The following is a 27,816-nucleotide window of genomic DNA, read 5'->3' as shown; positions in this document are numbered from 1 at the left end:
AAGGAGAATATCATCCGCAAATAATAGCACCCGTGTTTCAATGGTTCCCATTCTCAACCCGTGTATGTCAGGATGTGATCTAATGTAAGCCGCCAAGGGCTCCACGACCAATGCGAATAGGAGTGGCGATAAGGCACATCCCTGTCGCGTCCCTCTCTTTAGCAAAAACGGTGTGGACTGGCTCCCATTAACCCTCACCGAGGCCATGGGCGCTCGATATAATAGATGTATCCAATGCATAAACCCCTCCGGGATACCTACCCTCTTCAGGGTTGCAAACAAGAATGGCCAATGCACCCTGTCAAACGCCTTTTCTGCGTCTAGAGAAAGGATACATAATGGTTGTTGCCTTATTTGTGCATTTTGAATAAGGTGAAGCGCTCTGCGAATATTATCAAATGTTTGTCGAGCCCGCACGAACCCCGCTTGATCTTCATGAACTAATTGTGGTAGATATTGCTGGAGACGGGATGCTAGAATTGCAGTAAAGATCTTATAGTCCACCCCCAAAAGAGAGATTGGCCTATAAGAGCCGCACATCTGTGGATCCTTGCCTGGTTTGGGGATAACTATGATATTCGCCTGATGCCAAGTGTCCGGAAGAGATCTTTGTTCCCCCAGATCATTAAACACCCTTAACAGCAGGGGAGCCACCAGGGATCCAAAAGTTTTATAGAACTTATTCGTAAATCCATCAGGTCCAGGTGCCTTACTGGGTGCTAAGTCTTTTATTGCCTGTAGGACTTCTACTAACTCAAACGGTCTAGAAAGTTTAAGTTTAGCATTCTCCGTAAGTGTGGGGAGTATATTCCTATCCAAGAAGGCCTCTATCTCCACTTCCTCTGGACTAATATCTGGAGTATAGAGTTTTTCATAAAAGCCTTTAAAGGTTTCTTGTATGGCCTGAGAATCTGTTATGTGTTCCCCCTTATCATTCCTCAACTGGGTTACATGAGCTCTTTTTGCTTGCAGTTTTAATTTATGCGCCAGTATCTTACTGGCCTTATTGCCAAATTCAAAATGAGTCTGACGCACCTTTTGCAGTTGCTCAGTTAAATCCGCCAGTTGAAGCTCTCTAATCTCCTGCCTTAATTTATGCGCTTGGTCTAACAGAGTTCGCGCTGGACCTCCCTTACCCTGTCTACTGATTAATCTCTCCACCTGCGCCAATTGATTGCGCCTTGATTCTTCCACTTGGAATCTTTCCCGTCTCACATGTGCTTTCAAGGCAATAAATTGGCCTCTCATCACCGCCTTAAAGCTGTCCCAAAGCACCCCTGGAGTCACTTCCCCATTATCGTTAAATTGGATATATTCTTTGATTATTTTCTCAAGTTGGAGTACATGGGTCACCTCAGCCAGCAATGCATCATCCAAGCGCCACTGTGGGGCCTCTCTCTTTCCCTCCTGCCCTTGCAAAACGAGGGTGACTGGGCTATGATCTGACCAAGTTCGTGGCTCTATGTGTTGATCTTTAACCCTGCCCATCGCTACCGCATCTCCCAGCCAAAAATCGATACGAGAGGAGGAGTTATGCACTTGGGAAAAGCATGTGTAATCTCTTTGTGTTGGGTTGGCCTGCCTCCACAGATCATTCAACTGCCACCTAGCTATAAATGTGTGAAGTAGCTCCCGTCCCTGCTTGGCATATTGAATTGATGTAGAGGAGTTATCCAAATGAGGATTAGGAGTAACATTAAAATCTCCTCCCACTAGTATAATTCCTTCCCCCTGTGCTAATAGTATTTGATCTAGTCGGTGAAAAAAGTCCCCATGATCTGTATTGGGCGCATAGATATTAACTATGGTGTAAGTCCGTGTTCCCAGCTGAATAACTAATAAGATGTATCGACCTTCCTTGTCTCTACTGATCTTTTTAATCTGCCATGGCTGGGAGTCGTTAAGTGCTATCATAACCCCCCTACTCTTGGTGCCTGATTTGTTCGATGCAAAGAACACATGTGGATATTGGCGATGCCTACAGAGCCTCTCATGTTGTTTTTTTAAGTGAGTCTCCTGAATCAGGGCTATATCTATTTTTAAATGGATCAACTCCCGAAATAGGAGTTGTCGTTTCATTGGCACATTTAGGCCTCTGACATTCAGGATCGCTAGTGTTATATCTTGCATTTTATCACTTCCCACGGGCACCCCGAGCCAGCCCAAGTATCTTCTCCCACCTTGTCCTTTCCTTGTATCGTTCCCCTCTTCCATCTTCTCCCCCTCCTCCCTCCCTCACCCTGTCCCTCCCTCCCTGTCACCCCCCTCCCCCAATGTTCATGTAGATCCTCTCTCATATATGAAAGAGTATCTCTTAGAGGAAGTACCTCACCTCTTCACTCACCCTCTTAATGCTACTAAACAACCTAACAACTGTTCTCCCGCTATCTGTCAACAAAAACTTTTTACCAACCGGAACCAAATTACTCTTACGAGCTTTACATTCTGAATTTTCATTGGGTCAAGACCCCACACATATTAACACAGCATTTGTGCCCCCCTTACCCACAGTCATGTAAGGTGGCCAGCCGACTGCTGGCGTTGCAATCTCTTCTGTCCCTTGTCTACTCGCTGCCATTTCGAGTGGGATGCTGAGGCTCTATCACGCCTTGTTTTCCCCGGAGTTTCCGGCGGAGGCTCATGTTGTATTTCTGGAAGAAGTATTCTAGCTTCCGCCAGGGATCTTGCTTGGTGCATGCGGCCTTCCTTGTAGAATGCTAGTGCAAAGGGATGTTTCCAGCGGTAACGAATTCCCATCTCCTGCAGCTTTTTTGTTATGGGCTTCAGCTCCGCACGTCGTTTTAAAGTGGCCAATGCCAGGTCCTGATAAATTTCCACCTGGTGTGTGTCCCATTTAACACTTTGTAGACTTCTGGCCGCCTGGAACACTTTCTCTTTTAATTTGTAATCCTGAAAGCATGCTATAATGTCTTTAGGTAGATTATTCCGGGCTGGGCCCAGCGTTCTATGAGCGCGCTGGATCACTACTGCAGATGCTTCCACTGGGCTGCCCGTCTCTTTCAGTATAGCACACACCACCTGTTGCACTACTGCCTCACTGTCCGAATATTTCGGGGTTTCGGGCACACCCCGGAATCGCAAATTCTGCCTCCGACTTCTGTTTTCTAAGTCTTCCATTTTGTCAGTCAGCTGTTGCTGGTCCGTTCGGACTTCCACAAGCGCACGGTCTAGCGATCCAAGTTCCTCTGCGTGCTCCTCCACCCGGGACTCCATCTCTTCCATCCGATTCCCCAGCTCTCTGATCTCACCGCGGAGGTCGGAGCCTAACGTTTCCAGCTCCGCTCAAACCGCCTTTACATCTGCTCGAATTTCTAATAACCATTCTTTTAGCTCCCCGAGCGGGTCCGCTGCTGTTTGATCTGGGTCTTCTCCAAAGAGACAGGGGCTCTGCTGCAAATCTCCATCTAGGCGTTTGCCAGCCTGTTCGGGTTGAGTTTCCAGGCCCGCCATGCGGTTAGCCGTCTTTCCGCTTTTAAAGCCGTATTGGCTAAGTTCCGGCTGCATATTTATCGTTTCCCGGAGCGCCACCGATTCCGAATGTGTCTCGGATCAAAATCGCACCGGGAGGACACGCTCCGCGGGAGAACTCACGCTATTTTTATTGCGGTGAGCTGGAGCTAACCGTTTATGCCTCCATCTTTGTCGGTGACGTCACTTCCTCTTCCTAACTGAACACTTTTTACTACCTAAGTACTGCCTGGGGAGATCAAGGAAAGAAACTGCTCACAGGAATTGAACAGGGCCTCGGCGCAGAGGTCTACTCCTCCAGACTCTCAACTGAGACTGAGACATTCTAACACATTCTGGCCTAGGTCTTTGGCTTCAAAGCCAATCAGGGCACACAGCATTAGCACTAAGGGTGTTTGACCAATGGCACTGCAGGTTACTTTTCCACCTCAGAGGTGGTGTTTTTTTTTTGTTTTGTTTCCTTATGAGGATGTAGCTACAAAGAAAACAGACCTCTGCCAGAGATAGTGCGGAGGTCAGATACCACCTGCTGGCCCACCAAGGGAAATACGCTGAAGGAGATAAAAGTGTCGTAGAGCGGCAATACAAATCACCAAGCATGGAAGTCCCCTGTTCCACCACAGCATGGATTTGGATTTTAAATTTAATTACTTGCCTTTCCAAAACTGAGCTGAGAGCAAGTTACATTTAGTACAGCAGGCATTTCCCATCCTAAGGGTGCTTACCATTTAAGTTGGTAACTGGGCAGTGGGAGATGTGAGTTTGAATCCTAGTCTTCGTGTTGTGCAGCCTGCTACTCCAACCACTAGGGGGGCAATTCTATAACTGGGCGCCTTCACTTAGGCACTTACTGTGCAGTGTGAGCCTATTGTATAACAGCACCTGGGAACTTAAGTGTTTTGTTGTTGCTTATGCTCTTAAGTGTACACTTACCTGCAAAAGTAATAGTATTGTATGTGCTTACACACTCAAGTGGCTCATAAATGTGGGTGCCCTGTTATAGCCCTTCATGTGGTTACTCTTTCCATGTGGAGTGGAGTAGCCTTGTGGCTGGAGTACTGGTCTGACAACCCCGGGAGGCCATTTCAAATCCCTCTGCTGCTCCTTATTATCTTGGGCAAGTCAATTAACCTTCCATTGTGTTAGGTACAAAATTAGACTGTAAGCCCACCAGGGACAGGGAAATACCCAAATGTAACTCACCTTGAGCTACTACTGAAAAAGGTGTGAGCTAAATGCAGATGAATGAGTGAAAGCTTGCCTAGGCTATGAGCAGCAATAAGAAGACTAATAGGAAACAGCCTCTTCACATGTCACAAAACGTCGGTATATGTGAGATGAACGCAGAATATCTCTATTTTGAAAATGGATGATGTGAAAAATAACATCTTTTTTTTATTTTATTTATCTTTTTATTAGAGTTAACAATTTTCAGAGCATACATTAACGCATATTGACAATATATGCCATACATTTTGCAGTACCAACAAGAAAAAACAAAAAGCCCCCCTAAACTCCCCCCTCCCATCCCTCTCAGGAACACATCATCAAAAGGTTACACATTGTTTTGCCACAAGAGTCACCAAATATACTCCTCATCCTGTAAGCCCTCGCCACTCTACATAAGTGGACCAGGTTTTAATAAATCTCATCATTCCTCCTCTTCGCATGGCAGTCAATTTATCCATCATACAGCAATAGTCCACCTTAGTAAGTACTTGGTCCACAGTGGGAAGTGTTTGTTGTTTCCAATACTATGCAATTAAAGTCCTGGCTGCTGTAACAATGTATCGTAAAATTGCTGAGCAGGAGCCTTTACTCTCTTTTGCAACTAAATTTAACAAACATATGTCAACATCCAACTTTATCACCAGCCCCATCCCGCTCTGCAGTCTGGACTGTAAGTCCTGCCAGAACTGCTGTATCATTGGGCATTCCCACCAGATATGCCAAAATGTACCTTCTGCCCCGCACCTACGCCAGCAGAGTGCCGATCCATTTTTAAAAATGCGGGAAAGTCGGCTCGGGGTCATATACCATTGATACAACATCTTATACCCATTTTCCAATAAAGGAGTAGCTACTGAAAATGCCAATAAACGTTTAAATATTCTTTTCCAGATCAGTGGGTCATATGTGGCACCCAGTGTCGTCTCCCATTTCTTAATGTATTTGCCCAGTGGTTGGGTCTTATGTAACATAGCTCTGTAAATGCGGGATATCCCCCCTTTGCCTTCCCCTGATCTCATGGCTAACTCAAGCTCTGTGTCTGCAAGGGCTAAGTCCTCTCTCGCTTTTCTCTGTATAAAGTCTCTAATCTGCATGTACGAGAAGTAATCTTTGTCCCCTAACCCAAATTCCTCCTGAAGGGTGTGAAATGAATGGCACTTCCCATCTTCCCATATTTGGCCCAGCAAGCGCAACGAGGCTGCAGACCAATGTCTATATACCCCATCTGTCCGACCTGGAGTGAAGTCGGTTGCAAAAATGATAGGGGTCATCACATGATATTTACGCCCAGGGAACCATGCCGCTCTACATCGAACCCACTCCTCCAGGATCACCCCCATCGGACCCCGTATTCCCGAGATAAGGTCTCGTATGAGCGGCAATGGGAGCCACGCTACGAAAAATAACATCTTAAATGGCTGCATGTGTGTGAATGCGTGAGTGATACTTGGATGGCGAACTGTGAAGAACTAAGGCCGGTGCTGGACAGATTTAGGTCTGTGTTCTATATATGGTAATCCTGTTTAGGATGGACTGGAAAGGGCTTCAATGGCAACTTCAGTAGCCAGAACCGAGAACAGTGCTGGGCAGACTTTTACAGTCTGGGTCCCGCAAATGACAAGAGTGATTCAGATAGGCTGGAGTGAGCTTTGACAGCAACTGCAATAGTTGGAACATAAGGACAAAGCCAGGCGGACTTCTACGTTCTATGCCTCAGAAACACCAAAGAAAGACCATGATCAAGTATATAATATCATGTTCATTGTTGATTTAATCATGAGTTGATAATGAGTATGACTATTGGGCAAACTGGATGGACCGTTCAAGAATTTATCTGCCGTCACATACTATGTTAGTATGAGGCATATTTTCAAAGCACTTAGGTCACTGCAAATTCTCAGCATAAGAGTTATAACTTGTTTTTGTGTGATTCTCACTTTAGAGCTGTTAAAATACAATATTCTGGAGCCATTGATTTGCTGTACTATCTGTGCATGCTTCTAACTGAGAGGGTTGCTGCAACTGAAAGAAGCTCTGTAGTCCCTAGCAAATCGAAGAACACACATTTTCTTACAGAAAGTTATTCCTTTCCACTTCAAAACTCTGTAACACATTTAAAGGAGATATGCTGTTCATTCCAACAGCAAGGTGCGTTGTTGAAGGAAATTCATTTAACTGCATAATTGTGCATTTTTTGTGAGTTCATGTTATACATAACAATACAATTTGACTAACAAGAACAATTTTTACAGTGCTCCTTTACCTTACCAGCCCACTGAACAAGATCCTGTTTCTTGTTAGCCTCTGGATGTTTCCCTTGCAAAAGGAAGTGAGGTATTTTGTTGGGGGAAAAGCCGTAAATGGATGTACACTATAAATATTTTTTTTGTTACATTTGTACCCCGCACTTTCCCACTCATGGCAGGCTCAATGCGGCTTACAAGGGGCAATGGAGGGTTAAGTGACTTGCCCAGAGTCACAAGGAGCTGCCTGTGCCTGAAGTGGGAATTGAACTCAGTTCCTCAGTTCCCCAGGATCAAAGTTAACCACCCTAACCACTAGGCCACTACTCCATTAGGTGTAGTGGTGCATATGTCATTGAGGAATCCAGTAATTAGCATTATTGAGTAGCTTGTAAACCAGGCTTGGTTTATATCCTCAAGCAGAGGCATACCTAGTGTGGTTGCCACCCGGAGCAGAGCAATCCATCATTCCACCCCTCCCCCTAGTCCACCAAGCAGTAAGGGGGTGCATTGACCAGTTGCAGAGCCACAGTGTACATGTATGTGCCGGTCCTCTTCTCTGGAAGAAGAATTTGACATTAGATGGGGCAGGGGACCAACTAAGCCGACAGCCACATGCATGTAGACTGCGGCTCTACAACTGTTCGATGCACCCCCCCTTACTGCCTGCATCTGGGGCGAACCATACCCACCGCCCCACCCTTGGTATGCCACTGCCCTCAAGGACCAGCATTCAGAAATCCAGGATGCACACAAGGAGCAGTTTGACTGTCCCTCTTTAAAACCTTTCTAATGTTCCCAGTGGTCAGCTCTCTCAATCACCTCCTTTCTTTAGCAGCTAAAGAAAGGGTAGATGCCTTCTTTTCTTCAGTGGTCATAACCAAATACTTGAGGTTACACCAGTCTAAAAAAGATGTTTATTATACTTGATATTCTATGTTTTCATGTAACGAGCACACAGTGGATTCAGTAAAATTATTAAATAGATACATGGAAAGTTAGTATAAGCCCTAAAAATAATAATATTCATCACAGAATAAGTCTTAATTTGTTCTAGCAATGATACTCGAATATCCACGGTTAGGACAGCCAACCATAGACACAGATTTGTTATCAAGGTAGGGTTTAATTGACAACTGCCAAAATTACTTAGGTGAAAGCTTGTTAAAAGAACCAAGACTTTCTAAAACATATTACTTTTTAGATATAAATACGAGCATTAAAGTGTGTTTCTGTTGTGGTTCAGCTGTAAGGAAATCAGGAGACTATTTTCAAAGCACTTGGACTTACAAAGTTACATCGTAACCTATGAAACTTTGTAAGTCTAAGTGCTTTGAAAATGATCCCCCAGGCAGTGGTGTAGCGAGGGTGGCTGCCACCCGGAGTGGTTCGCCGCTGCACCCCCCCCCCCCCCCCCCGGGTGCAGCATGACACACACCCCTCGGCGCATCAGCCCCCCCCCCCCCCCCCGAGTGCATTCTTGCCTGCCGTGTGCATGCCGCTGGAGGGGAGGTGTCGGTTCCGCTGGTTCCCTGCTCCCTCTGCCCCAGAACAGGAAGTAACCTGTTCCGGGGCTGAGGGAGCAGGGAACCAGCAGAGCCGACATCCCCCCCCCCCCCCCCACCAGCGGCGTGTACCCGGGGCGGACCACCCCACCGTCCCCGCCCTTGCTACGCCACTGCCCCCAGGTCACATACCAGAATTAACTTGGTTTCTTTGTAGCCAGTCATTGTCAACTGCTATTCAAGTTGTTTTATTTTGCAGTACACTTGTGTTTGGTAAAAGAACAAAGTTGTCATCCAATCTGAGTTGCTGTTCTTTTAAGGAGCAGTGTAGAAGCTGTGTTAGTTCACTTTAAATGGAAATAAAACATCTAATATAATAATTAGCACCTCCAACGTTCTGAAGCTGACTCCGTTGCAGTGAAGCCGTGTAGGGTTCGTAATTGCACTCCCAATCACTGCCCCGCCCTCAAGGGAACTCTGTGGTTTCGCTTCTGTTTCTGCAGTTCCTGTGGTCCCGCCCTTCTGCAAAGTGGAAATGAGGGCAGGACCAGAGGAACAGCTGAAACAAGCGGCGTCTGTATTTGCTGCACTTCAGTGTTGCCGGACGAGCAGGAGGTAAAACTTTTTAAACAGCAGCTGCCACGTACGAAGGACTGGGGCACCCGCACATGTCCTCCTTGCTGTCGGAGGCCACAGAGCCAGAGGGAGGGAGGCGCTGGCCGGCGGAAATGGGAGGAGGGGTGGCGCGGACATCGGAGGAGAGGGAGGGTCCGGATAGAGGGGGAGTCCTGAGACAAGGGGGGAGGGGTAGAGGAGGGGGGAGAACATTAATGGCAGAAGGTCATTACCTTGCTAGCGCCCGTTTCATTTCAATGAGAAACAGGCTTTTTTTTACTATTAAATAAATAAACTCATACCTTTTCTGACCCCAAAAGCTAGCCAAAAAATGTATTGTTAGTCCAGTAAAAAAAGGTATCATCATCTTTTTTTGGCTTTGTTTTACTTCTGTTTATTGCATACAAAAGAAATAACCAAATTGCTGAAGGAAGCATGGCATTCAAAATGGGTAATGACAAATATCCCCTAGATGTTTTCAGATTCTAACAGTACCATGGTTAGGCCCCAATTCACTAGCGCTTTTCTCCCACTCTGTCTATGGGTGAATCACGCCCTTAATACACAATAATTGATTATCACTGTGAGTGTGGAAAAAAAAAAACCAATGCACAAGCACTTGATATGCAAGCAGTACTAAGCTTTTGAAACTGAAGATCACTTTTCTAAAACACACTCAGTCCATTTATTGTCAGTTTTGAGCTATGCGATTAATTTCATTCAAGACAAGATTAATTTACTGTAGCTTATTCCTGTGCCAGAATAAGCTACAGTAAATGAATCTTGTTGATGAATGAAATGTAATCGTATAGCTCAAAACTTGACAATAAATGGACTGAGTGAGTTTTGGAAAAGTGCTCAATTCTGTGATTAAATATGACCCCAGATCTCCTAATTTATAGGCAAAGATAGTTATGTTTTGTAGGACTGTTTGTTTACATCTAATTATTATGGGAACACATTGATATGCTCTGAGCTTTTCTGTAGGCCATCTCTTTTAAATAATACTTATTTCACATCTCGTAATTCCAGGAACCCTTGTAGTAGGTACATGGTTGGTTGCATCTGTGTTAAACTCTCTATCTTTCCTTTCAGATACAAGTTGATTGCACTGCATTCTATTCTTTCTACTCAAGACCAAGCAGAAGCATTTATGCTGCCCCCTCCTGGAGTCAGAAAGGTACTGCACAACTTACTAAAATGTAATAGAATTTTGTCTAAGGACAAGCAGGCCATATTCTCACATGTGAGTGAAGTCATTCATGTCGCCCGGTGTGGAACTTAAACAAGCTAATATAGCTTTAAGAGCATGTGCAGCATCCCCAGCACCCACCCACTGCGAGAGCACAGGACCATCAGTCTCTTCTCATCCGCATTAAGGAGTGAACGCGATTGTCCTGTACTCCTCACAGTGTCTAGTGTGTGAGCATAGTTTTTCAATTTTTGTGCCTTCCCTTTGTGGGGTTTTTTCTCTAATTTTTTTTTGTTTTCTTTTCTTCTGTAAAGTTCTTCTCCCTTCCTGTAGAGTTTTAGTTTGCTTTTCTCCACTTTTAAGTTTCCTTTATTTTTGGTGCGCTCAGTAGGCCCTCTTAAGCCTGAGCTCCAGTCAGGCATTTGTCCCTTGATTTTTCTGGTGCTTGTCCCTTTTTCAGTCACCATCAGCTGTTTTCCCTTCCATGTCATTGAAGGTTCTCTTTAAGCGCTGTAGCTGGTGCAGTAGGACCATCTCTGGCGGAGACACTCATTCTTGGTGTCTTCAGTGTTTGGGACCTGAACATACCCCTTTCAGCTGTGTTCTTTCCCTTCATATGAAGAAAAGAACTCAGTTGGCCAGAAGGCTCAGAAGGAAAAGATTTTTGGAGCCGGGTCCAAAACCTCAGTGTCGATACTGACGTCGGGAGTTGCATCATCATCGGGTGCATCGGTCCGTATAGCTGAGAGGCCTGTCTCAGACACTGGTAGTGGATGTGCATCAAGTGGGTCTCCACCTGCCTTGACACCAGCCGCTATGCAGGGACCCTGAGACCGGTCAGCATCGGACGCAACCCCGAGGCAATGTGGGGATTCGACATCATCCTCTTGGCACCAAGGAGCATCGATGATCGGCAACGAGTGAAGGCCAAGAAGCATTGGCATCAATCCCCCTTGACATATGGTGCTGGGAGCTCTGGAACACTGAGGGATTTGGTCCCCGAGAAGCATCGGCACCAGGAGGACTGCTCCCCCTCCATACAGAAAATGCCAATGCGCGGGGTCTTTATGCTGCCAGGACGAGGCATCCATCTTGACCCCTGCAGTTCAGCAGTATATTTCTGAACCGGCACCCCAGCCTTTCCCAACGGCCTCTCTTGATAAGCGCATCTGGGCCATGCTCCATGAGTTCTTGGTGGAGTTTGTACATAGTAACGTAGTAGATGACGGCAGACAAAGATAAACTCATATGTGCTACTTTATGTGTATACCTGACCTTGATTTGTATCTGCCATTTCAGGGCACAGACCATAGAAGTCTGCCCAGCACTAGCCCCGCCTCCCACCACCGGCTCTGCCACCCAATCTCCGCTAAGCTTCTGAGGATCCATTCCTTCTGAACAGGATTCCTTTATGTTTATCCCACGCATTTTTGAAATCTGTTACCGTTTTCATCTCCACCACCTCCCGCGGGAGGGCATTCCAAGCATCCACCACTCTCTCCGTGAAAAAGTACTTACTGACATTTTTCTTGAGTCTGCCCCCCTTCAATCTCATTTCATGTCCTCTAGTTCTACCGCCTTTCCATCTCCAGAAAAGGTTTGTTTGTGGATTAATACCTTTCAAATATTTGAACGTCTGTATCATATCAGGCCTGTTTCTCCTTTCCTCCAGGGTATACATGTTCAGGTCAGCAAGTCTCTCCTCATACGTCTTGTAACGTAAATCCCATACCATTCTTGTAGCTTTTCTTTGCACCGCTTCAATTCTTTTTACATCCTTAGCAAGATATGGCCTCCAAAACTGAACACAGTACTCCAGGTGTGGCCTCACCAATGACTTATACAGGGGCATTAAAACCTACTACTAAAACCTCTTTTCTTCTGCTGGTCACACCTTTCTCTATACAACCTAGCAACCTTCTAGCTATGGCCACCTGTTTCATCACCTTCAGATCCTCAGATACTATCACCCCAAGATCCCTTTCCCCGTCTGTACATATCAGACTCTCACCGCCTAACACATACGTCTCCCGTGGATTTCTACTCCCTACGTGCATCACTTTGCATTTCTTCGCATTGAATTTTAATTGCCAAACCTTAGACCATATTTCTAGCTTCTGCAGATCCTTTTTCATGTTTTCTACTCCGTCCCGGGTGTCCACTCTGTTACAAATCTTAGTATCATCTGCAAAAAGGCAAACTTTACCTTCTAACCCTTCGGCAATGTCACTCGCAAATATATTGAACAGTGCATGTTGGTATCTGGGGTGCTTGCACCAGCTGTGCATGTTACTGCTGCCCTGTAAGGCCCTCAGCCTGCGGTGAGGTCTTCAAAGCCAGTGTCAACAGCTGCCCTTTTGGTTCCCCCTCAACGTCTGTGGAGGAAGGTTCGCCGGAGTTGAGGATAGAACCGACACCTCAGTGCCCTTCTTAAGGATGTAGCTTCTCTGTTTCGAGGCAGGCTCGGTCTCGGCCCTCCCATGAGGAGTTTTTTGCTGACACTGATGAGGGGCGCTTATGGGAGCCTGATGAGGATCCATGGTATTTCTTAGAGGAGAAGCCCTATGGTATCCCATCTGACCCCTCTCCACCAGAGAAAAGGAGAAAGTCTCCACCTGAGTGCCTTTCCTTCCCAGGTTTTGTGCGGGATATGGCAGCTGCTATTCCCATTCATTTGGAGACAGAGGACAAGCCCAGGATCGAGATGTTTAAGGTCCTGGACTACAAACCTCCCCCTAGAAAAGGCTGTGAAGATCCTCCTTCACCGCATCCTAATAGATGTTCAGATGAAGAACTGTAAGTCCCATCTGTCGGTCTCTGTTCTTCCCAAGAAGATAGACACCATGTATGGGATCCAGATTTCCCCAGGGTTTGACAAGCGTCAGTTGCCTCATCATTCCATGGTGGTGGAATCCATGCTCAAAAGAGTCAGAAGTTCTAGGGACTATGCTTCGGTGCCTTTTGGCAGAGAAGCTAGAACCATGGAATTTGGGGGGCAGAAGATTTATCAGGCCTCTATGCTCATCTCCTGTATTCAATCTTACCAGCTCTATATGAGCCTAGAACTTGGTGCACCGTTTGATTTGGCAGATTCTCTCCCACAAGAGCAGGCCGAATCGCTTCGCCAGTTGGTCAAGCAGCAGAAGGCATGGAGAAAGTTCTTGGCCAGGGGCACCTGTGACACCCAGGATCTCTGCCCAGAGTATAGCGATGCGCAGACTCTCATAGCTGCATGTCTCTGATTTGGATCCTGCAGTCCAGCAGAGGTTGGTGGATGCCATGTGCTGAGGAAATAACCTTTTTGGAAACAAGGTGGAGGACGTCATGGACACCATTGATGCTCTCTCCCACCGGACGTCTTCCGCACCTTCTTCCTCATCTAGGTTTTTGGGCAAGTCAAAGAAGGGTCCTACTACTCTGAGACATAGGTATGCTCCTTCTTCTCGCCATCCTCAGCAGGCTCAGTCCCAGCATGCTTGTTCTCGTCAACAGCATACGCCCAAGGCCCAGCCAGCTACCCAGTCAAAGCCGGGGACGAGCTTTTTACTGACTCCAGCAGAGCATAGCCACAGTTAAAGAGAGTGTCTTGGACAACCTAACGGTCAGGCAGAGGCTGAATTTTTTCCAAGAAAGGTTGCCCCTTGTAATCTCCGACTGGTGGGTACTCCAAATAATTCTCCTCAGTTACACCCATTGGCGTCAACAACCAACAAATTGCCCACTGATAGCACTCCGATCAGCTCTCAGCACAAGCAGGTACTTGCAGAGGAACTCTTCGCTCTTGTAAATGCCCATGTGGTCAAGCCCGTTCCACCAGGGGAAGAAGGGCTGGAATTCTACTCCAGGTACTTCTTGTGCCCAAGAAACAGGAGGAAGATGTGTCCCATCTTTTACCTAAGAGCCCTGAACAATTTCATGGTCATATGAATTCCCTGGGCACCCTTTCCCCATGATTCAAGAAAACGATTGGCTATGCTCTGTGGACTTAAAGGACGCTTACACTCACATCCTGATATTTCCAGGTCACTGGAAGTATCTTCGTTTTTGTCTGGTTACGCATCACTTCCAGTACCGCATGTTGCGTTTTGGCCTCATGTCGGCTCCCAGAGTGTTCACCAAGTGTCTTGCAGTAGTCGCAGATTGCTGAGCAGATTGGGAGTCCATGTGTTCTACCTGGACGATTGGCTGGTGAAGAGCACATCAGAGGACAGTTCTCAGGACTATACAGAGAACTATACAGATGTTGGAGCTACTAGGATTTGTTTTAAACTACCCCAAGTCCCATCTTCATCCCGTTCAGCAATTGGAGTTCATCGGAGCCCTGCTAGACATGCAGCAAGTGTGGGCTTTTCTCGCTGTGCCGAGGCTGGACACTCTTGCTACGCAGGTCCAAGCCAGCAGGTCACAGCTCGGCAGATGTTGAGGACTTCACACCCAGTGTGCTTGGTCAGCTCAGGAATCAGATCTTCAGATCAACCTCCTGGAATTACAGACAATCTGGAACACTCTAAAGGCTTTCAGATATTGGCTGTCGAATCAAATTGCACTCATTCAGACAGACAGTGTACTACAGCAACAAGCAAGGGGGTACCAGATCACACCCACTATGTCAGGAGGCCGTCCGGATGTGGCACTGGGCACTCCAGCATGAGATGCTCCTCAAGTCCACTTAGCTGATGGGCAAATCCAACAGTCTGGGCGACAGACTAAGCAGGGTCACACAACCGCACAAGTGGTCATTCAACATGGGCGTTGTCCACAAGATCTTCAGAGTGTGGAGCACCCCCTTGGTGGATTTCCTTGCCTCTCAACTCAGTCACAGAGTCCCTCAGTTCTGTTCCAGGCTCCAGACTCACAACAGACTAATGTCGGATCCCTTCCTTCCTCATTGGGGGACCGGTCTTCTGTATGCGTATCCTTCCATCCCCCTTGTGGGGAAAACTTTGCTGAATATCAAGCAAGACCAGGGAACCATGCTCCTGATCACTCCATACTGGTCCAGGCAGATCTGGATCCCTCTTCTTCTGGAGTTGTCCTCCAAAGAACCTTGGAGATTGAAGTGTTTTCTGACCCTCATCATGCAGAACATGGGATCTCTTCTGTATCCCAGCCTCCAGTCTCTGGCCCTCACAGCCAGGATGTTGAGAGCCTAGAATTTGTTTCCTTGGGTCTTTCACAGGATGTCTCCAGGGTCTTGCTGGCTTCCAGAAAAGATTCCACTAAGAGTTGTTACTCTTTCAAGTGGAGGAGGTTTGCTGTCTGGTGTTGAGGGCAAGACCCTAGAACCCTACACAGACACTGCTTGAATACCTTCTACACCTTTCTGAGTCTGGTCTCAAGACTAACTCTGTAAGGGTTCACCTTAGTGTGATTAGTGCTTACTATTTCCTTGTAGAGGGTAGGCCCATCTCTGGACAGCCTCTAGTTGTTCGCTTCTTGAGAGGTTTGTTTTTGACATGGGACCTCAACGTCATCCTCACCCAGCTGATGAAAGCTCCTTTTGAGCCAGTGGACTCCTGTCGTCTGACGCACTTGACCTTGCAAGATCCTGTTTTTGGTGGCTGTTAACTTCAGCTCGCAGGGTCAATGAGCTTCAGACCTTAGTGGCGGATCCACCTTACACTAAACTACATCACAACAGAGTAATTCTCTGCACACACCATAAGTTCCTGCCTAAGGTTGTGTCAGAGTTCAATCTAAACCAGTTGATTGTTCTTTCAACATTCTTTCCCAAGTAGAGAGATGTGGTAGCCGTGTTAGTCCACTTTTAAAGGTACTCAATAGAAATAGAATAAAATAAAGCATAGAAAAGAAAATAAGATGATACCTTTTTTATTGGACTAACTTAATACATTTTATGATTAGCTTTCGAAGGTAGCCCTTCTTCATCAGATCTCTCATTGTTTTTTCTTTGTGCTTTGCCCATTTTTAAGTACCATAGTGTCATTTGATTTGGCTGCAGTTTTCCCTTCCATGTCCACGAAAGTTCCCAGTGGCTATAAGTTCTGTACCCAGTGTAATCTGACCATCTCTGGAAAGGACATCCATTCTTGGTGTCTTCAGTATTTAGGGCCCGACCATAGCCCTGCTAACTGTGTCCTCTGTCTTCATATGAAGAAATGGACCTAGTTAGAGAGGCTCAACGGGAAAGGATTTTTGGAGCCAGGTCCGATTCATTGATGTCTGGTATTGCACTAGCATCGGGAGCATCAGTACAAATGGCTGCTAGATCTGTAGACACTGGGAGCAATGCTGCATTGAGTGGGTCTCCACCTGCCTCAATGCTGACTGCTGTGCAGGGCCCGTGAGACCAGTAGGTGTCGGGCCCGACACAGAGGCGATGTGAGGATTCAATGTCATCTTCGTCGGCACTGAGGAGCCTTGATGGTCGTCTTCAGGCATAGGCCAAGAAGCATCAGCATCACTCGGGCTTGACATATGGTGCTGGGAGCTCCAGGACGTCGAGGGATTCGGCACCCAAGAAGCGTCGGCAACAGGAGGACCGCTTCCCCTCCATTCAGGAGGTGCCGATGTGTCGGTCACCCAGCAGCCAGTACCTGAGCTGGTGCCCCAGCCTTTCCTAGTGTCAGCCCTCAATGATCACATCTGGGCCTTGCTCCCTGAGCTGCTAGATGGCTTATTGCAGTGGTGTGCATTGGCATTGGGAGTGCTTGCACACCCTGTCTCACTTTGCAGCCCCACTTGGCCCTTATCCTGCGGTGTGGCCTCCGATGCCGTGTGTGGCCTCGGCGTTGACTGCCTCCCAAGCGAGTATTCCCTTGACATCATTGAAGGAAGCTTCACTGGCGTCAGGGTGGGAGCCAACTCCTTGATGCACTTCTCGAGGACATGATTCCTCTAAGTCGAGTGAGGAAGATGTTTCAGGCCTCTATGATAGTGTCACGCATTCAGTCATACCAGCTCTTCACAAGTCTACTTGCAGGACTCTGTGCACAAGATGCTGGACTTTCTGACTCTCTCCCACTGGAGCAGGCCGAGTTGCTGCGCCAGTTGGCCAAGCAGCAGAAGGCATGTCAGAAGTTTTTGGCTAGGGGCACATACAACACTTTTGATGGGACATCCAGGTTCTCTGCCCAAAGTATAGCAATTTGCAGACTCTTGTGGCTGCGTGTTTCTGACTTGGAGCCGGCAGTTCAGCAGAGGTTGGCAGATGCCCCTTGCCAGGGGATCACCTTTTTGGAGAGAAGGATGAGGAGGTCGCTGAAAATCAAAAAAACATACTGATACCATCTCTTCTCCTGATAGGTGCCTTCTGCATCAGCCTCCTCATCTAGGAGGTCTTTCGGCAAGTTGAGAAGGGTTACCTACTACTCTGAGGCATAGGTATGCCATCTCCTCTCACTAGCCTGCTCAGTCTCAGCCCCAGTACGCTTGTTCACATCAACAGCATGTGTCTAAGGCCTCTGCTGCTCCCCAATCAAAGCAGGGGACAAGCTTTTGACTGGCTCCAGCAGAGCATATCCGCTGTCAATGTCCATCCCAGATGTCTTGCCGGTCAGGGGTGGCTGAAGTTTTTCCATGAAAAGTGGCCCCTTGTAACCTCCGATTGGTGGGTTTTCCAAATAGTCCGTCTCAGGTACATCCTAAATTGGCATCAGAAACCTCCAAATTGCCCACCGAGACCTCATTACTTCAGCTCTCAGCACGAGCAGGTACTTGCAGAGAAACTCTCAGCCCTTCTGAAGTTCAGGATGGTTTCCCTGGGCACCCTTCTCCCCATGATTCAGGAAAACAATTGGTTATACTCTCTGGACTTAAAGGATGCATATATACACACATACTATACTTCCAGCCCTCCAGAAGTATCTGCAATTTCGGCTGGTAACACATCACTTCCAGTACCGCGTGTTGCCCTTTGGCCTCGCATCAGCTCCCAGGGTTTTTACCAAATGTGTAGCAATAGTCACAGTGTCGCTTCACAGACTGGGAGCCCATGTGTTCCCTTATCTTGACAATTGGCTGGTGAAGAGCACGTCGGAGGACGGTGCTCGGGAGTCCATGCAGAGGCCTATTCAGGTGCTCGAGCTACTAAGGTTCATTTTAAACTACCCCAAGTCTCCTCTTCACCCTGCCCAGCAATTGGAATTCATTGGAGCCATGCTCGATATGCAGAAGGTTCCAGCCTTCTGGGACCAAGTGCAGACACTCTAGTCGCATTGGCTTCTCAGGTTCCATTTTCTTAGTAGGTCACAACTCAGCAGATGTTGAGGTTGTTGGGCCACATGGCATCCACAGTTTGCGACACCTATGACATGCCTTCACATGAGAACTGCCCAATGGACCTTGGCCTCTCAGTGATTGCAAGCCACGGGAGGTCTGGAAGATGTCGTCATCCAAGTGTCCCTGAAGCTTGCTCGCTCTCTGTTGTGATGGACCATTCGATCCAGTTTGACACTGGGACTTCCATTCCAAATTCATCAGCTTCAAAAAGTGATGACGTCAGTTGCATCTCTCCTGGGTTGGGGAGTTCATGCAGATGGGCTTCACACTCAAGGTGCTTGGCCAGCCCAGGAAACGGATCTCTAGATCAGTCTCCTGGAGCTTCTGGTGATCTGGAATGCTCTAAAGGCTTTGAGAGATCAGCTGTCTTACCAAATTGTACTCATTCAAATGGACAGCCAGATGACGCCAGGGGGTGCCAGATGACGCCATCTGTGTCAGAAGGTCATCCGGATGTGGCGTTGGGCTCACTGTTCCTTCGTGCCACTTATCTGGAGGGCAAAAGCAACAGCCTGGCCGACAGACTGAGCAGGGTTATGCAACCACACGAGTAGTCTCTCAACATGGGCATTGCCCGAAAGATCTTCCAAGCGTGGGGCACCCCCTCGTTGGATCTCTTTGCTACTCAACTCAATCACAAAATCCCTCAGTTCTGTTCCAGGCTCCAGGCCCACAACAGACAGCATCGGATGTCTTCCTCCTTCATTGAGGGGTCAGATCTTTTGTATGCATATCCTCCCATTCCTCTCATGGGGAAGACTTTGCTGAAACGCAAGCAAGACCACGGGACCATGATTCTGATCGTGCCTTACTGGTCTCAGCAGATCTGTTTCCCTCCTCTTCTGGAATTATCCTCCGAAGAAACGTAGAGATTGGAGTGTTTTCCGACCCTCATCACACAGAAAGAGGGATCTCATCTGCATCCCAGCCTTCAGTCTCTGGCCCTCACAGCCTGTATGTTGAAAGCCTAGAATTTGCTTCCTTTCATCTTTCAGAGGGTGTCTCCCGGGTCTTGCTGGCTTCCAGGAAAGATTCCACTAAGAAGTAAGGTTTGCCATCTGGTGTGAGGGCAGGGCCTTAGATCCTATTTCCTGTCCTACCCAGACCCTGCTTGAATCCCTTCTAAACCTATCCGAGTCTGGTCACAAGACCAATACCGTAAGGGTTCACCTCAAAGCAATTAGGACTTATCATCAATGTGTAGAGGGTAAGCCCATCTCTGGACAGCCTCTAGTTTACTTCATGAAAGGTTTGCTTTTGTCAAAGGCCGTCTGTCAAACCTTCGCCTGTGTCATGGGTCCTGCCATCTGAAGTACTTGACCTGGAAGGTTATTTTCTTGGTGGCTGTTACTTCAGCTCATAGAGTCAGCGAGCTTTAAGCCTTAGTAGCGGATGCACCTTATACTAAGTTTCATCACAACATAGTGGTCCTTTGCACTGACCCTAAGTTCCTTCCTAAGGTTGTGTTGGAGTTCCCTCTGAACCAGTCGATTGTCTCGCTAACATTCTTTCCCCCTCATGCCCATCCTGGCAAGAACTCCTTGCACACCTTGTACTTCAAGTGAGCATTTGCCTATTACATGGAGCGGACTAGACCCCATAGACAGTCCTCCCAACTTTTTATTTCTTTTGATCCCAAAAGCATGGGGGTCACCATCGGGAAATGCACAATCTCTAATTGGCTGGCAGATTGCATTTCCTTCACTTATGCCCATGCTGGGCTGAACCAGGAGGGTCATGTCAAGGCTCACTATATCAGAGCCATGGCTGCATCGGTAACCCACTTGCAGTCAGCCTCCATTGAAGAAATTTGCAAGACTGCAACTTGATCTTCAGTCTATACCTTCACATCTCATTACTGCCTTGAGCAGGATACCTGACGCAACAGTCGGTTTGGGCACATAGTTTTGCAGAACCTGGGGCCTAGAATCCAACTCCACTCCCCTAGGCCTGTCTTATTCTATTCCAGTCTGCACGCTCTTACTTTGCATATAGTTTCAGGTTAATCTGAGTACTGTACTCACTGTTGCGAGGTCCAGTTGACCAGTGCTTGTTGTTTTCGGTGAGCCTGGATGCTAGAGATACCCCAGTTGTGAGAATTGTGGCCTGCTTGTCCTTGGAGAAAGTGAAGGTACTTACCTGTAGGACAGTAAGCCTTATATTCTCATAAACCCTCTCACCTCCCCTTAGAGTTGTCTCCTATTTTTTATGCCTGTGGTAACTGCGCTATCGCACCAGGTGGAAAAGCATTTGCGCAAACGTAGTGGAGCATGCCTCATGCTCCATAGAAGCTCATTTAAGGCTTGTTAAAAGCTCCAGACTGGGCAACGCAGGATTGCGTTACCCAGTTGTGAGAAAATAAGGCCTGCTGTCCTCAGAGAATACCTGCTACAGGTAAGTTTCTTCGCTGTATGTGCTGAATATATAAGTGCACTCCAGCACATCTTTATACATATTTTACAAAAGGCTCCATATTTGGCAGACCATTTTGTGAAATACAGGGATAATTGAATATAAATTCTGGTCTCCACAACTTATCTAAAATGGACCTTATTATGTCGGGTTGCAGCGGTTGAACTGAATTTTCATTTTTAGTGTGGTGAGGTCAAGTTTCTTCCTTTCTTTTTCATGAATTATTGTTGGTGCCTCAAAGATGTGTTCCTGCTAATATTAGAATAAAATGGCATCATCTTTTCTTTTGAAATTTGTGTTTGAATCATTGGTGGTGACTGACATGCTAGATTTTTGTTGTATTGGATTGATTTGTAGTGTTTTTTCTTTTTAAAAAAAAACTGTAGAAAATTTTCTTCAAAACTTGGTCATTAAAATCTTATCGGTTTGAAATGTTTTTAATGGCTTTTTTCTTAAAAACATTGAGAACCTCTTTTTGTATTTGAGTCCTCTCCTATTATCCTGAGCACATAAGGGACAATATTCAAAGACACCTGGATAAGTGACAATAAGAGGGATAGCGCTGCAGAATATCTCTCTCTTACCACCTTGGCCCTGTGCGAACAGTACTGGGATGGAAATTGGGTGGAGCTAGAGATTATCCAGTTAGTGTCCATAGCAAAACAAAATTGTTATAACTTTATCCAGTTAGTGGTCTGCATATCGTCATACTTTTGAGCAGTCCATAATCTGTATAGGAGAACTCCCACCCCCCACACTACTTCCATCATCTGTTGTCATTCATTTACTTTGTTGGACTAGAGTTCTATAACCTAATGATTATTTTCTGTTAGAACTCTCTCTATGTAAAAGAGAGAGAGAGTGCATGTAAGAGCGAGAGAGAGTGTGTGTGTGTATTACCAGGTATTTCACATCATTTTTCTATATCTTCATTAAAATTCTTATTCCAGTGGATCTGTTGGAAAAGGTAGATATTTGTATGTACTTTGCTAATACTGCATAAACTCTGACCATTTGTTCCCATGTTGATTTGTACTTTAACATTATGGGGGTAAATTGTTTTTAATGTTTTTTCCCTATCTAAAGTCTGTTCTACTTGTGGAAAAGACTTTTTATAGAACTGCATGGTGGTAAACGAGCATAGAAATATGTATGATGACAATACTGTAGTTTTACTTTTTTTCTTACAAAACTTCCTCTTGCTCCACTTTCCCCATTATACCTAATAAGGCTATTTGGTTAACCATGTCCATGTTTTTGCCTTATGAGAGACATTCTGTCTATTTGTAAATTCTTTCCAAACCTTTTGTGGACTTTTTATTAATTTTTCAATATAAACCTTTTTGTTGGTCACACATAAGGAAGTGGCACCATTGATGCACCTTCCTACGATCATTCTCAAGCACACTCATTACTAGAACCAGGATACACAGAGACACCTAGCCTCAATGAGGCCAAACCGAGGCCTCCTGTCTGGTGGGTTTAGTGGCCACAACCCTAAACCCAAAGCAAGCATTTTCTATCATCACTTCCACCCAGAACTTTGGTGCTCCCTTACCTTGTCCCTTTGCTACTCTAGCCAGTATTGTAGTTCAGACCCCAGAGAGGCAGAGGCTGTCCCAGTACCCTCAAGATTCTTGTTTCAACATGTATCTCCTTGTGTAAGTCCTTCCTTAGCACAGTAGCATATTATATGACAGCAAGAAAAGGCTAAGTTGGCTCATCCTTTCTGCTCAATAGTATTTCTTCCACTTTGAATAGCTAAGCATATACATTCCCATATTCAACTCCATTTAGAGCAGTTTACAATCTGAGGGCTGTGATTAAGGGAAAGCCAAAGACCAGTTGGATATGTGGCAGGCTTGAAGATAGGCAGTCTTAAGAGGCCTAATGGTCCTTAGTTGCTGTCATATTTTGACAGTAAAAGAATGGGGTTGGGAGGTTATACTTCCTCAAGAGCAGTGGCAAAGGGAAAAGCATTAGAGATAAAATAAAGGGCTGAGAAGGGAATCACCAGCAGGCTATAATGCCAAAGATACTAAGTTGATGCCAGTAGACCAGTGGTATCTGGTTACTGTCAAAGAAGGCATGGAGACCTAGGATACAAGCCCCTGGATTCTATATAGGTTGCCCAGATTTGAGCGTGGAGCCCAGTTGCACATGTAAACTTATTAGTCAGTTGGATGCTAACAACCAATTATTGAGGTTAATTTGCACTAATTTGTATTTACACAGGCATCTGCCTATGCGCTATTCTATAACCCAAAGTGTCTCATGCGCAACCCAAAAGGGGCATGGGAGGGGCACGAGCAAGTCAGGACTGTTCCAGATATTTAAGCGTAATGTTATAGAATACCGAGGATATGCACTCAAATTGCACACCAGGATTTATGCCAGATTTCAGCCTGGAGCGCCCTTTATAAACTAGTAAATAGCTCAGATTTTTCCGAGCACCTACATTAGAGTGTCATTTATTGAATCTGGCCCAAGATGTTTGAGCAACAGTTTTACTAGCTTTGGTAGCTATCTAGATTACTACAGCTTTAATAGTAAGATATGATGACATGTTGGATGTTAAATAGGGTCTTATAAACAGAATAGTAGAGAACCAACGAGACAGCAACAAAAATTTTGTATACGGAGTGGTATCCTATAAGCAGTTTGGCTTCTGTTGTTGCCAGCTGAAATACATCCTTGTAATCTGGACAGGACTGGCTAATCTATCTTTTTCTGCCGTCACTATGTGTCACTGTCAAACCATACTAGAACTGCTGCATAGCCGTTTTGTGTGTGTGTGCTTCTCTGTCCAGCTAAATATTAATTGTACACTGCAGGTCATGAGTTTGTGTTTTAATTTTATTGTCCAGTGTTAGATTTTATATACTTTGAGAGAATGATGTCAGGGGAACAGAAATACTTCGTGTCCATCTTGTCTTGCTGTTCTCTAGCATCCCTTCCCATCCACCTTAATCATAGTTTTACAGTCCATCTCTAATCCACTGTCTATGCTCATTTACTGGCCTGTTTACTGAGCTGCCTCAATGTGTGTTATTGAGCAATTAACACATAGTAAAAATGAGTTAACCTGGCGTTTAGTACAAAATAAATTAGACTCTACACACAATAATATGATGAGCTGGTGTAGTATACAGATAAGTTCGTTCAGAAGAGCCATCGTTTCAAAATGATTGGGACTGCTGTATCCAATGGAAATTACTCCCTCCCTGGACACAGTCAAGGAGTTTGATCAATATTAGGGGTGCCCAATAATAAATATTTTCCCCATTTATAATACTGGGGGAAATTTGATGTCAAAGTGACAATACTGAGAACCCACAGCCACTGTCAATAGCACATATATATGTGTACTTCAGTCACCTTATTAGTTACCCACTACATATTTTAAAGTGTGCTCATACCTTTAGAGAGACCACTACAGATCGAATCATTCTTCTGTGTCACCTCTTTAATTTAAAATTTTTGGTCACCACATATATTATATCCCAATATCAGCTCATAAATAATTAACCATGCGCAAACAAGTATAAAAAGAGTTCATCAACTTATCTTTCTAGGGTCCCCTAGAAAGCTGTTGATGAACTCTTTTTACACTTGCTTGAACATGGATCGTTATTTATATCAGTGATGATAGTTGGGATATAGTGTGTGCAGTGGTTGAAAATTTAAAAATTAAAGAGGTGATATAGAAGATCAGTTTGGTCTGTGGTGGTCTCTCTAAAGTTATGAGCACACTTTAAAATATGTATTGGGTAATAAGGTGACTAAAGTAAACATATGTATGTGCTATTGACAGTGACTGTGGGATCATAGTATTGTCTCTTTTGACATCAATATTAGGGGTGCTGAAACACCCATAGCACCCACAGAGCTGGCACTTACGAGTTCATTAGTATGTTAAAGGCTTAACTATCCTTGTATTTATTTAGATCATTTATACCCCGCCTATTACCACATAAAGCAGACTTGGCTTTGTTCTGAAAAAGCAGAACTAGAACAAAGAGGGGGGAGCACTACCTGTGGGGCCCTTCCAATCTTAACCTTGTGTCCCACACTGGAACTGCATTGGCGGAGGTCACTGTTTGGGCCACTAGCCAATGGGGATTTGTATATTGTATTGGGAAGTAGCTTCAGGGGATGGGGGAAAATTGTGTTTTCTTGTTTGTTTTAAATTAAACTAGCTTCTTTAACAGATAGCAGACCTAGGATTGCTCACTCCAAAATGTGCTCTTGAGACTGAGAATGCGTAATATTCTTGGCCGCAGGAATAATTGCAGTTATTCCTGCTATACTCAGACATTACAAGTTAGTAAATTCCTTGGAATTTCATAGTATTTGCCCCATGGTAAAATTGCACTACTTCAGCGCATTTTAATAAATACATTTTTTAGTGTTTATTCTTCTTGCTTAATCTGCCAACAAGGAGTATTTGTGATTATGGTTTGGAGAGAGCTATGTCTACTGGGACCTAAACTCAGATCATCAAATCATTGCCCATAACACATGGTACAGACTTTGGCCCTAGGAAACCTGAGCCAAATTTGAACCAATAACTTAAAGCTGCAAGGTTCCTAATCCATCAGTTATCACTGTTAAAAGGAAGAGGAGGGAAGGGAAATTGGACTTGATATACCACCTTTCTGTGGTTTTTGCAATTACATTCAAAGCAGTTTACGTAGTATATACAGGTACTTATTTGTACCTAGGGCAATGGAGGGTTAATTGACTTTCCCAGAGTCACAAGAAGCTGAAGTAGGAATCGAACCCAGTTCCCCAGGATCAAAGTCCACTGCCTTACAAATCAAGGTAAGGTATACACAAAAAGTAGCACATATGAGTTATCTTGTTGGGCAGACTGGATGGACCGTGCAGGTCTTTTTCTGTCGTCATCTACTATGTTACTATGTTAACCACTAGGCAACTCCTCCACTCCTAAGAATAGAGAACTGAAGGTATGAATGTTTAATTTTCAGATTGTTCTGGCGACAAATATTGCTGAGACAGGTATCACCATTCCAGATGTTGTGTTTGTAATTGACGCTGGGAAAACCAAAGAAAACAGGTGAGGGTTTGATTCATTAAATTCCAATATATACTGCTTGGGCATGGATATTTGTACAAGAGAGTTTGGATTTTTCAGGAACTCTTTGGAAAGTAATGCCATCTGAAATGTATTTTGACATCAGCTAGCCTTTACTGTCATGCAGTGCTTTTCTTCTAGAAAAAAAAAATAAGGCCCTGGTAGTTAGATGCAGGGCCGGGGTGGGGGAGGAAGGGTGCATTGGGGTGGGCACTCGATTGTCTGCCCCCTTCAGCCAGCCACAAAGCCTGTGAAAAGGCAGCTTTGCAAATATTACATTGGTCCCTAGAACATCAAAAACACATCCTATTTGAACAACAAAATAAGCTAGACTGCTATGGATCCCCTGTACAGAAGCTAAATGCTAGCAGAATCCCTCAGTTCATACAAACACAGATTGACCTAATCTCTGAGACCCTACTCTTTCTTTTTCTTCCTATCTTTCTGCCGTCCTTCATTTTTCTCTTCTGTTTTAGTTCTCTCTTCCTTTGTTTCTTTTCTTTCCTTTCTCTTCTCTTTCTGACCTTAGTCGCTCCTCTTTTCTTCAATCCCTTTCTTCTTAATCTCCTTCTCTGCCCACCAGTTCCAGGGTTTTCTCTCTTTCCCATCCCCAGTGTTGTCCCGCCATTCCTGGTGCTTTCCTTCTATCCTCCGTCCGCTTGTCTTTTCCTTCTCACCCATCATAGGTGATTTGTCCATCCACCTTCTTTCCAGTTCTCTTTTCCTCTCCATCCAGCTTCATTTTCCTTATTCCCCTCCAAATTCCCAGTTACATCTCCTCTCTAATTCTTCTATCCTTGGTCATCTTTCCCTTCCCCATCAAGGTCCATTCTTCTCCTACCCTTTCTCTCATTATTACTCTGTTCTATAGAGGGTCCTTTCATCTACCACTCTCTCTCTCCCACCTTCCCTTCTATATCCAGGCATTCTGTCTTCCTTGCCACAGCTACTCTTACTACCAATAGACATTCTTTCTCTATTTCCCTCCCTTCTGGAATTTTCTCCTCATTATACCCCTTCCCTCCCTCCAAATTGTCTCTCTCTTTCTCCATTTCCTTAAAATATTTTATCCCTTAATCTCTACACTCCACACCCAGCACATTAATGAAAAATTATTTTTACACAGCAGGGGAAAAAAAAAAGAACAGTTTGGAATTCCAAATCATTCAATATGACGTTGAATATTCTCTTTGGATGGGATGCAGCCATGAGCCAAAATGTGGCCACACCAGGCAATGCTAACATCCAGTTATTTAGTAACAATCATCACCATACTGCTGTTGCTTGTGATTTTTTTCAATTCCAGTACTCTTCCCAATTCTGTGACTGTTGCATATTTAAGGAGTCAAGATTTGGCGAGTCAAAACTAATCTAAATTTGGATGTAATCTACATAGGAAAAAGAGACTCTAACTGTTAGAAGAGTAGAAAAAGGGGAAAGACAGATGTTATACAAGACAGGGGACAGAACTGAGCCTTGAGACACTCTACACCACAGTAGTTTATATGAGGAAATGACTGAATTCCAGGCCTCTTGGCTAAATCTATCTAGCACTATGCCAGTCAAACCTAAATCTTCCATCCTTTTCATTATATTTTTCCCAGGTACCATGAGAGCAGCCAGATGAGTTCCTTAGTGGAAACTTTTGTCAGCAAAGCCAGCGCCCTGCAGCGTCAAGGGAGAGCTGGGCGTGTTAGAGATGGATTCTGTTTCCGACTTTATACAAGGGAACGGTAAGGTGTTAAGAGCCATTTGGTTGCATCCTGATTTAGAATTATTTAAAAAGTGCTT

The 27,816-nt window shown here is 45.3% G+C and overlaps 1 protein-coding gene across 2 annotated transcripts in view; it reads left to right on the top strand.

Moving 5' to 3' along the window:
• DHX29 (DExH-box helicase 29) overlaps positions 1–27,816 on the top strand; it is a 250,263-nt gene that overhangs the window by 130,688 nt on the left and 91,759 nt on the right. For both annotated transcript variants that reach the window (XM_030193127.1, XM_030193126.1), the window contains exons 17-19: positions 10,178–10,262; positions 25,919–26,007; positions 27,630–27,758. In XM_030193127.1, coding sequence (XP_030048987.1) covers positions 10,178–10,262; positions 25,919–26,007; positions 27,630–27,758 — 303 coding nt within the window. The remainder of the gene's footprint in view (positions 1–10,177; positions 10,263–25,918; positions 26,008–27,629; positions 27,759–27,816) is intronic.

Source organism: Microcaecilia unicolor, chromosome 2 (assembly GCF_901765095.1).
Source record: "Microcaecilia unicolor chromosome 2, aMicUni1.1, whole genome shotgun sequence".
NCBI classification, from domain to species: domain Eukaryota; kingdom Metazoa; phylum Chordata; class Amphibia; order Gymnophiona; family Siphonopidae; genus Microcaecilia; species Microcaecilia unicolor.
Note: the sequence above shows the minus strand (reverse complement) of the source record. Positions and strands in the feature narration are given on the sequence as shown.